The sequence below is a fragment of the Camelina sativa genome, chromosome 5 (assembly GCF_030686135.1).
Source record: "Camelina sativa cultivar CO46 ecotype springtype chromosome 5, ASM3068613v1".
Lineage (NCBI taxonomy): Eukaryota > Viridiplantae > Streptophyta > Magnoliopsida > Brassicales > Brassicaceae > Camelina > Camelina sativa.
Genome location: NC_141884.1, coordinates 12,089,920 through 12,101,625, shown reverse-complemented (window position 1 = coordinate 12,101,625; position 11,706 = coordinate 12,089,920). Strand labels below are relative to the sequence as shown.

At 34.4% G+C, this 11,706-nt stretch overlaps 1 protein-coding gene and 1 pseudogene across 4 annotated transcripts; both read left to right on the top strand.

Moving 5' to 3' along the window:
* Nucleotides 1–361: 361 nt before the first annotated feature.
* On the top strand, nt 362–8,404 carry LOC147943638 (putative 3-hydroxyisobutyryl-CoA hydrolase 3). 4 transcript variants are annotated; one of them, XM_087449962.1, is made up of 21 exons: nt 402–456; nt 663–743; nt 826–894; nt 985–1,048; nt 1,127–1,206; nt 1,285–1,368; nt 1,500–1,584; nt 3,008–3,076; nt 3,247–3,327; nt 3,419–3,487; nt 3,577–3,640; nt 3,723–3,802; nt 3,909–3,992; nt 4,098–4,182; nt 6,300–6,385; nt 6,904–7,025; nt 7,276–7,336; nt 7,428–7,526; nt 7,595–7,696; nt 7,787–7,828; nt 7,966–8,404. In XM_087449962.1, the coding sequence occupies exons 8-21, from the start codon at nt 3,059–3,061 to the stop codon at nt 8,104–8,106; spliced, it is 1,134 nt and encodes a 377-aa protein (XP_087306088.1). In that variant the 5' UTR covers nt 402–456; nt 663–743; nt 826–894; nt 985–1,048; nt 1,127–1,206; nt 1,285–1,368; nt 1,500–1,584; nt 3,008–3,058; the 3' UTR covers nt 8,107–8,404. The 4 variants fall into 4 exon arrangements, 3 of the variants coding, with proteins under 3 accessions (XP_087306090.1, XP_087306088.1, XP_087306089.1); XM_087449964.1 differs by lacking the exons at nt 1,127–1,206; nt 1,285–1,368; nt 1,500–1,584; ... (2 more) ...; nt 3,419–3,487; nt 3,577–3,640 and having other exon boundaries at nt 362–456; XM_087449963.1 differs by lacking the exons at nt 1,285–1,368; nt 1,500–1,584; nt 3,008–3,076; ... (2 more) ...; nt 3,577–3,640; nt 3,723–3,802 and having other exon boundaries at nt 405–456.
* A 2,003-nt stretch (nt 8,405–10,407) lies between these two features.
* On the top strand, nt 10,408–11,351 carry LOC147943637 (uncharacterized; annotated as a pseudogene).
* Nucleotides 11,352–11,706: the final 355 nt, after the last annotated feature.

Sequence of the window (11,706 nt, the reverse complement as noted above, 5' to 3'; positions counted from 1 at the left end):
ATCATAGTTAGACAAACTAAAGCAATCACCGTACGCTTATGCGATCGTCAGAATTGTCAAGAATAAGAGTTTTAATTGAGATGCGCAGAAGAGAAACAATTTTGTTAGGTTGAAATAAGAAGAATAAACTAACTTCTGAAATTGATTGATGAAGAGGAGAGAATTATTACGTGTCCACTGTGGCAATTTGTAAGATGATCTGTATTATTTATTTTAATTTAATTGATCAGTTATTTTAACTGATGTGTCAACACCAGCTTCAATGTTGAGGCTGATGTGTCAGAAGAGGAGAGCAACCCATCCTTCTTTTATTGTATTGATTGTATCCTAATAAAAAAAAGAATCCGTCGATTCCATCGCTGCTCTAATATATATATGTCTAGCTAGGAGTTTACAAAGGTGAAGAAACAAGAGAAAAAGAAGAAGATAGCAATAGAGATGGACTCTCACTCTCCGGTATGTTTATCTCTTTCTTTAATTTACTGTGATTCGAGGGCTATGAGTCTATGACTCTTCTTCTTTTATTGTGAACCAAACGTTTTGAGCCGAATCTACATCACAATCTCATGGACAAGGGATAAGAGTGGTCTTAATTGCCTTCCAAGGGAATTCGAAGTGGAGTTTTAGTTATTCTCTCTCTCTAAATCAATTTTTGTTCACAGATTTTGGTGGAAGAGAAATCGAGTGCTAGAATCTTGACATTAAACAGACCCAAGCAGCTGAATGTTCTGTCCTTCAACATGGTATTGAATCTTTCCCTTGCTGTTCCTTCGTCTCTTTCGTGCACTATACTTACATATTGGGATGAATCAATCTTTTCTTAAGATGACTCGGTTACTGCAACTGCTCCTTGCATATGAGGAGGACCCTAGTGTGAAACTTGTCATCCTAAAGGTAATATCATCATATAGTACAATAATAGTAATCTACATAATAATAACGATTAGTGTTATTGTTATAAATTAGCGCATAACTTTGCCACAGGGTCAAGGAAGAGCTTTTTGTGCTGGTGGTGACGTTAAGCCTGCTGTTCGTAACATCGTACAAGGTATATCATTATCATCCTCCTTATGAGTTATGACCTTTTGCTTATTTTCACACTCTTTCTCTATTTTACGTTGACTAGGAAATTGGAAACTCTCAGCTGATATATTCGCTGAGCTATACATGCTCAACTATGTTATGGCCACGTATAGCACACCTCAGGTCTCAACATACACACTATTCTTTTAGTGAATTACTCAAAGTATATAATAAGCTCATTAATTCGTTTTGAAATTATAGGTTTCAATTTTGAATGGTATTGTCATTGGAGGCGGAGCTGGAGTCTCCGTCCATGGTCGATTTCGTATTGCAACTGAGAACACGGTACGTGTTCTTTACTTGAACATGTACATAGATGGATAGGTGGATAGATGCTGAGTTTGCCAAAAAAAAAAAAAAAAAAAAAAAAGGATAGATGCTGATTATTGTTCCCATATCTCTTGAGCTTCTGCAAGGATTTTGCAATGCCTGAGACAGCTCTAGGTCTCTTCCCAGATGTAGGCGCCTCCTACTTCTTGTCAAGGCTCCCTGGATTTTTTGGTAACAAAACTTATTTGCTTTTTTGCCTTATAATATAATCTCTTAACTAATATTACAGAAATACAGTAAAACCTCTATAAATTAGTAATGTTGGGACTAAGATATTTTATTAATTTATAGTTATATTAATTTATCTATAAATTAATAATTATTATTTTATAGTGTAAATTAATAATTATTAATTTATAGATATATTTTTAATTGTTTATTTTTAAAAAATTATGAATTAAGAAAATTTTAGCAAAATAAGATTAGAATTTTGGATATTGTAATATTTATGGTATTGGAATTGAATTTGAAATATTTAAAAAATATTATTGAAAATAAATTACAAATACTATAGACAAATTCACTTATACACATGACATACATAAATTCAAATTTATAAATAAGAATATCAATTGTCGTATTTTATTAGTCTATCAAAATATCAAAATATAAATAATGTATATTTAGAAATTGAAAACTTTAAAACTGTGACAACCCGTCCCGTTGACCCCACAAGAGCACGAAAGCGAGGAAGAAACAACAAGGGAAGGAATCAATACCATGTTAGAGGACAGAACATTCAGCTGCTTGGGTCTGTTTAATGTCAAGATTCTAACGTTTGCTTTCTCTTCCACCAGAACCTATGATCAAACTGATTAGAAAGAGAGAAGAAATGGCCGTCGGCGATTCACAGTAAAGAAGAGTAAACATACCTGAGAGTGAGAGGCCATCTCGACTGAGACCATTTTTGACTATAAATTAATATTAGTATCATCTAATTTACGTGATAAATCATATATATATATATATATATATATATATATATATATATCTTAACTCCTAAATTTTTTTAGGTATAAATAGTATTATCTGTACAACACCGTTTTCGAAAACAATCAATTCATAGGTTAGGTGTGTACATAGAATAGAAGCCAAAATACTAATGAACATAAGTTTGGTACTTTGGTAATCTTGCTCACAAAATTTCAGGTCGGATTAAAGTCATAGCAAAAGAATAAAATAAGAGATGTAAAAAAATGAGAAATTGAGAGGACACAAAATATTTTAACACGACTTAGCCAACATGGTGGAAACAAGTATAAAGGAAGACTCAAATGATCGTTAAATTAAGACTCAAATGAAAAAGTTGACAGATAGAAAACAAAGACTGGAAAAATCCGTGTTTTGCTGAGTAGATTTTTTGTCGTATATATAAAAAATAGTAATTTGTCACGAGGGCGACTCATTAGAAAACTATATATTCATCTGTTTACAAGAAAATATTTAAATATACTAATTTCTCATGTGCTGAAACATAAACTATTACATACGAATTAATGAACACAAAAAAAAAAAATTAAAATTATCGAAACCAAAGAAACAAAAAAATATTTCTCCCTTGATTCCATCGCTGCTCTGTTATATATATGTATAGGAGTATACAACGGAGAAGAAACAAGAGGAAAAGAAGACGATAGCATTAGAGATGGACTCTCAGTCTCCGGTATGTTTTTCTCTTTCTTTATATTTATTTACTGTGAATCGACGGCTATGATTCTTATTGTAAAACCAAACGTTCTGAGCCGAATCTTGTACATCACAATCCCATGGACCGGGGATAAGAGTGAAGTTTTAGTTATGCGATCGCTCTAAATTAAATCAATTTGTTCACAGATTTTGGTGGAAGAGAAATCGAGTGCTAGAATCTTGACACTAAACAGACCCAAGCAGCTGAATGTTCTGTCCTTCAATATGGTATTGAATCTTTCCCTTGATATTCAGCTGTTTCGTTGTGTCCCTTACGTTCACTACTTACATATTGGCATGGAATCAATATTTTCTTTAGATGACTCGGTTACTGCAACTGTTTCTTGCGTATGAGGAGGACCCTAGTGTGAAACTTGACATCCTAAAGGTAATATATATCATCATAGTAATAAATTTATTTAATTAGTTTCTTTTTTTGTTATTAGCGCATAGGCTCTGAATAAATTTTTCCAACAGGGTCAAGGAAGAGCTTTTTGTGCTGGTGGCGACGTTAAACCTACTGTTCGTAACATCGTACAAGGTATATCATATCTACCTATGACAATCATTCTTTTTTCCTTTTTCTTACTTTCACGCTCTTTTCTCTATTTTACGTTGACTAGGAAATTGGAGACTCTCTGCTGATATATTCGCAGAGGAATACATGCTCAACTATGTTATGGCCACGTATAGAAAAGCTCAGGTTTCAGTCAACATGCACACTATCCTTTTTAGTGAATTACTCATAAGTAGTATATAATACCATTAATTCGTTTCATTAAGGTCATTAATTCGTTTTGAAATTATAGGTTTCAATTTTGAATGGTATTGTCATGGGAGGCGGAGCTGGTCTCTCCGTCCATGGTCGATTTCGTATTGCAACTGAGAACACGGTACGCATTCTCTACTTCAGCATGGGCATAGATGGATGACAAATAGTGATCCTTCTCGCTTTAATATGCTGATTATTAATTTTCCATATCTTTTGTTTCTCAAAGGTATTTGCAATGCCCGAGACAGCTCTAGGGCTCTTCCCAGATGTAGGCGCTTCCTACTTCTTGTCAAGGCTCCCTGGATTTTTTGGTAACAAAACTCATTTGTTTTTGCCTCATAATGAGATGAAAAAATTGCTATCGCAATTTAATAAAGAAGATATGTCAACGACATCATATAATCTCCTTATTAATCTTAAAGAACTAACTAATTACCATTACAAATAAAAATTACTATAACAATAATCTTTAGGAGTAAAAAATACTACTTATATCTGCAATTTAAATACATTCTAAAAATGAAAAATATTTTAAAGAAATTTCAAAAATATTCAATAACTAATAAATTGCACAAAACAAGATTTTCTATCTTACTTAGCATATCAATTTTTTATATTAATCATTATATTTCACCTATCATCTTTGTTTGATTCTATTTTGTGAAAATAACAAATCATTACATCATCCATATAATTAAGAAATATTTTTTCCCTGCATATGTCATGGTTCAAATTAGAAAATTAGAGAACTAATATAAATTATTTAACCTATAAGAAAGAAGTATTGCATCAATAATTTATATGGAGTATGAAAATAAGTGAAAAGTATAAAAACAGATTACCAAAAAGTTTTTTTTTGAAGAGTATGAAAATTTACTTTATGTACATCGAAATTCGAATATTTATAATCAGTTTCATCCATTGCTTTAGTTGAAATGCATAAGTATATAAAATAAGATAAATATTTAAATTTTTTTAATTTGAAAATAAAAAGTATTTTAATTTAATATTTGTTGAAGCGTATGATAATTATTTACCAGACCACAGAAATTATAAATACTTTAATTTGATTTTTTTTTATAATTTAAAAATATTTTTTATGATGAATTGTTTTTTCTATTTAAAATTTCAATTTGATTATAGAAATTTTGTTTGTAAGAGCTCACACAAATCATATAATAGAATAAGTTAGAATAGAGGCAGATATAAAATTATGGATAATTTTCAAAAATAACTTTTTTTCTATGTCACTTTACAAAAATACCCTATCATGTTGTTTATTTTCAAAAATACCATTTTTCTATATAAAAATGATTAAATTCTAAGTCCTAAACTATATCCTTTTAAACTATAAATTTAACATATGTAATTGTGTAAAAGAGATCAAAAATGAAAATTGTCGAAAATGGTATTTTTGAAAAAAGTATCTTAAAAGATACATTTCTAACAAATTCTCTAAAATCATATGGTGAAGTACTTTAAATAAGATTTGACACCTCTAAATGTTTGCAAATTTGATTATTAAACTTTCTCATTTGTCCCAATAATTTCCAATTGGATGATGGCATAAATTTAATTGTAACCATTATTTACAAATTGTATAATCAATCTAGTTCAACTATGTATAATTTAGTATACAAAAATAACTAATATAAGATACTTTTGTGTTTAGAACATATTACATAATTATACCTATTTATTTTTTAAGAATTATATTTTCCCTCATATAATTATAACTAGTTTTGAATAAACCTTAACTAAACTTAGAAACAAAACAAATATTATACGACAATATGGTATTATAAAATCGAATAATATACAACAAAACATAGTCCAACTAAAATAAATATTTAACAAAAAAAACACTATAATTCTATCACTTCTTTTTCAAATATAAAATTGAAGAAAAAATCAACGTGTGTTCTAGCACATATCATAAACTAGTAGTAGAATATAGCGGCATGCATCATGACGAGTATAGTGGCATCCCCATAAGCATATAACACCTAAAATGCCGCGTGTTTCTGCCTCAGCTTTGAAAGTGACAACAGTTACCTCTTTTATATTCAATTGTAGTATTTTTTAGTTAAAATTATTTTTTTAATTGCAGGTACCATCTATTTATGCATATAATATGTTTACTAGTTTATTTTAATTTGTAAACATATCCTAATTTTAGAGAAAAAGACATCCTAATATAAATATGGGAATTTTAATAGATTTCTTTAAAGAACTTCTACATTGATTAATGATAATATCCGTATGGTTATTAAAGCTTGTGTCGAATTGACGATCATATCAAGTAATTAATCAAGGGCACGTTTATGGTTTAGGAATTTTAACTTCAGGGCCGTCCTGTTGTACATGTCCATAAAGTTCGAGCTTATCTCCTGTTATCCTTACCTAGTTACCTGTCTTCTTTGATCAGGAGAGTATGTTGGCCTCACAGGAGCTAGGTTAGATGGCGCTGAAATGCTTGCTTGTGGTCTTGCAACTCATTTTGTGCCTTCAACGGTATAAATTTACTTTGCATACGTCTTTATTATATATTCCTAGTCACGGCCGCAGGCATAATAGACAATAAAGGAAAATGAGATATTTTTTTTGTTTGTTGGGAACTAATGGGGGTATAATTAACAGCTAGTGTTGCAAAACTAATTCTTGTGGAATTTTAGTTGAACTAGCACAATGGACATAAGAATTCTCTGTAAGATCTTGAGACTTATCCCTGATTGGTACTTTTCTTGCCAAGTACTATTTTGACGTTTCTCTCTGTCAATGCATGTCCTACCCTATATATAGTTACATGTCTTTGGAACAATACTTCCAGATGCTTATTTTCTTTGCTTTGATTACGTTGACTATATTGTAACTTCAGTATGGATAACCAAAACGTGCGGTATGTCAATTTTTTTAGAGTGTCTATTTCCTCCGACATTATTCCCTTCAGATATTTTTTATCGCTACTACTGTTGAGCACTATTCCCGTCGCCAAGAGGATCGTTATTTAGTAAGGTTATTCCTTTTGACAGAGTTTGACCCTATTAGAAGCAGATCTTTGCGGAGTTGATTCAAATGATCCGAACTTTGTCCCAACAATTCTGGACGCATACACTCAGCATCCACACCTTAAACAAGATAGTGCTTACCACAGGCAAGTGTGAATGATATTAATTGTTTAATTTCACTCTTTCTAATTGTACCTGAGTTTGCCGAATACCTTATGTCGGGCCAACATTGCAAAAACATATTTGTAGGTAATGCGCTAAAATATTTTCTCTGTTATTTACATTCTAATTTAGTACGTTACATGTTTTATAAACTTTCAACCTTGTATTGGTATCAGCTTTTAGTTTGTGTAAACTATTTCTTATCTTTCCGGTACTTGTTTTTTTTATACGTAGGTTAAATGTTATTGATAGGTGCTTCTCTAGAAGAACTATCGAAGAAATTATATCTGCACTTGTAAGTCAAAATAGCTAGTATACTGATTTAATATCCTAATTTACCTTTTGACGAAGCACTTTACCATCGTATATTCGTATGTGTTGGTTAGGAGAGAGAGGCCACTCAGGAACCAAATGATTGGATCTCAACTACCATTCGTGCATTAAAGAAGGCTTCACCATCAAGTCTTAAAATCTCTCTTAGATCGGTTAGTTCCAGAATGTTTCACACGCAGTGATGGGATAGAGCTAATTTAATTTTGTATATAAATTTCAGATAAGAGAAGGAAGATTGCAAGGGGTGGGACAGTGTCTTATTCGTGAGTATAGAATGGTGTGTAATTTGATAAAGGGAGATATAAGCAGAGACTTTGAGGAGGTTTTTTCAGCTTTTCTAATTTTATCTTCATCCTGAAACTGTCTTTATTGTAGACCATAATTACAAAAAAAACGTGTATTACTTATGCAGGGGTGCAGAGCCATATTGGTAGACAAAGATAGGAAACCAAAGGTTTGACAAATCTCTCCATTTAGTACAAAAGAACTAATCCCCTTGTACTACTACTAAGCCACCACTTCGTGGGTTCCAAATAATATTTGTTGTTGTGTCATATTTTTTAGTATAATCTTGTATTGTTGAAATTATAGTGGGAGCCAAGGCAACTAAAGGACATGAAGGACAGCATGGTAGATCAGTACTTTGAGCGAGTGGATGAAGAAGGATGGGAAGATCTTAAGTTTCCGCCAAGGAAAAATGTCCATGTTTCACGAATCATAGCAAAGCTGTGATGAAATGGAGAAGGGAATCTATGAGACAACATGTCAGACATTAAACCAACGACAAAAACAGAGCAAAGAGACCAAACCCGAAATACCAAGATTTATAAGTCTTCGACCAGCCAACTCTTTTTTTTTGTTTTTTTTTGTTTGTGTGGCGGCGAATAAGATTGGACGTTCTCTATTTCCTCTCTCCGACGGGAATATCTAAGTGTTTCAATTATTGTCCTTTCTGTAATTTCCCTACATGTATGTAGGAACTCGAACTTGTAGTTCCAAATTCCCTAGTTAACTGTTGTTCGTTTGTGCACATGACTGGTTTGTTTATATATTTGGTTATGCATCTAGGAGCTCCATGTGAATGCATTTGATCTTTTTGCTTTGTTTATATATTATATCAAAAAATGGGCATGCCTCTATCTTAACGACGGAAAGCGATATTCCAATATTGTTGAGTTTTCTCTTATATTACAAAGTGTTAAATTGAGATCATAAAGCAGGTTAATTATGTATTTTTCGTTAAAATCTACAAATCGTTGAAAATCGCCGAATTTTGTTTTTTCTCGCAAAAATTGTATATTACTGTTTTCTTATACAAACAAAAAATTGTGGAATACCTTTTTTCACCGAAACAAAAAAGTTGTGGAATTTTGGCAAAAGTAAATAGACTCGTATGCTGCATCACCGACACACAGAAGTCTCGGCTCAAGCATGTGGCTTATGGCCTTATAGTATTATTTTTTGGGTGAATTTGGGAGATGACCAATATCTGATAAGTTGTTAAGAATATAGCACATTAAACGGAGAAATTAAGTGAATGACAACAGTCCATCGTAATATTACCATTTTAGGTCTAGGTGGCTTACACGCGCTATGAAGGTGCCAGCGAGAGGGAAGACGTGGCAAGCTATTTGGGTAGGTTGCTTAGTGACCAAGCTTAAATGGAATTATGTCAAATCAGTAACATAACCGAGATAAAATTTACAGTTTGAGTTAGCAGTTCCCTAATACGAATATCACAGTCATTTAGCCCATAAATAGTGTAGACAGGTCGATTTCTATCTCCACAAAATAATATAGAGCTGCGAATGGTATGAGCGAGGGTAATAGTAGGTGGACAGTGGAGGCAGTTTGCAGAGGACTTAAGGTGAAAAGCTTCTTTTTAACCTTATACACTTATTGCATGTCTTTAATAGCTACACAACAAACCTGACTGCCATGTCCAGATCAGCCTGTTTGTTCCTTTCCATTTCGATCTGTCTTATTCCAAATCCTGACCAAAATTTAATAATAATTATGATCCATCTGTCCAGATCTATAATTTTTCTATTTTTAAATGTAGCTGCTTTTAAATGTGGTGTATAAATCATTCCCTCTGATACCTTCTGCCCTTGTTCTAGAATCACTCATTTATGTAGCTTGTCACTTTGTTGTGTAGATGTCAGTAAAAGACGAAGTTCGAGTTATTTTGGGGGAGTGGATTCAGGTTGATACTGCAGTGTGGAACTTCAAACCAGAGACTGCCCCAGGCAACAATTTTGTTAGGCTCCGCGATGGCATGACGTAAAAGCAGTTGGTTGCCAAGGTAAAAGAGAAACTAGTCTTGCATGCTCATGAAGTTGTCACAAAGATGTCGTACCAGCTCCCTGGGTGGTTTGAGCTCGATGAGAATGAGGGAAACGGATCAGCGCCTCAATATATAACAGACGATGAAGAGGTGGGTGTGTTTATACGTATGCGGCGCTTCATAGAAAAGGTTGACCTTTGTGTAACCGTTGTCAAGAAAACGCAAGCACATGCACCTACTCCACCGAGTCCTGCCAGGCATTGGATGCGATACATGTCTGCAAATGACGATGATGATTCAGACTCTGATTCTGAAGACATCTACTGGCATGAGTTTGCACTGGACGCATCACTTCGGTCAGACACAACGAAACCACACGCACCCAAAGCCGCTGGTACAGAGGACATCGTTATGGCTTCAGTTCCTGCAACAAGAGGGAGAGGGATAATAATAAGTGAAAGAGGAGATACCATCCTTCAAGCCAAACCCACTTGTGGTAGCCGTGATAAGGGAAAAGCTGTTGCGAACGCAAATGGAGAAGGAACAAGCAGCGATAGTGATGATAATGACTTTCAGATTGTCCCATTTACAAAACCAAACGACCCGATGCTAGTTGAATGTAGCCAAGCCAGGCCACAAGTGACAAACGTGGCCTCTCATGACACGCAACGGGGACCCCCTCTGTACCTACTTCAACTGGGAGCACGAACGCGGGCGGTGATGAAATTGAAGTTAACTCTTTAACAATGTGGGGGTGTGTTGAAGAAGCATTGCACAACATGTTAACATACATGAGTGACGACCCTGCATTGTTTTGCCGTGATGCACCACCTGTATTTAATGATGGAAAAGGTGAAGGTAATTCCCATGTACTTCTGCAATTCATAAACATTCAAAATTTTACTATAGTGTTGGTGTAACAGAGATTTCGTATAGATGACAACATTTAATGTATGTCTTAATATCCAGGTGTTGAGACAGCTTTGGAAGAGATACAGTATGAAGGAGACAAGCTTTTTGTGGGACGGGTATTCAAAAGTAAAGCTGACTGCAAGATAAAGCTGGCAATCCATGCTATCAATAGGAAGTTCCATTTCAGGACCAGTCGTTCAACACCCAAGTTCATGGTGTTGAAATGCATTTCGAAAACTTGTCCTTGGCGTGTGTATACAGTCAAAGTCGATTCAACGGAGCATTTTCAAGTTCGTCAGGCGAATCAAAAGCATACGTGCACTGTCGATGAGAGGAGAAGCTATCATCGGTTGGCAACAACACAAGTAATTGGAGAATAATGCAACACCATTTTGTTGGAATCAAAAGAGGCCCGAATGCAGCTGCAATTCGGAAAATCTTACTTGATGAGTACCATATAAGTATCTCATATTGGAAAGCATGGCGTGCACGGGAGGTGGCAATGGAGCTGTCTCTAGGTTCTGTCGCTGGTAGCTACGCCCTACTCCCAGCCTATATTGGACTCTTACAGCAAACCAACCCCGGCTCTCTCTGCTACACTGAGCATGTAGATGATCCCCATGGTGCTATGCGTTTCAAATATCAGTTCATAGCTTATGGAGCTTGCGTGAACGGGTACCAATACATGAGAAAAGTCGTAGTTGTTGACGGTATATCAATGAAGGCGCGATATGGTGGTTGCCTCTCAACAGCCAGTTGCCAAGATGGAAATTTCTAAATATTTCCCCTAGCATTTACCATTGTCGACAGCGAGAATGATGATGCGTGGGAGTGGTTCTTTCGCCACCTTTCTGCTTTCGTCCACGACACAACAGAGCTGGTTTTCATATCGGTCCGGCATGCTAGCATATATGCGGGAATGCGAAAGGTAAAAGTACTTCAACTTATTGTCCAAAACCAACGTCCAACTATATATAATAACCAACGGTTCGGTGTATCTTCTACTCGCAGGTCTATAATCAAGCACACCACTCTGCGTGCACTGTTCATTTTTGGCGCAATGTACGTCACCTATACAAGCCACAAACACTAGCTGGCCTTATGTTTGCAGCAGCGAGAGCATTCGTTGTAGA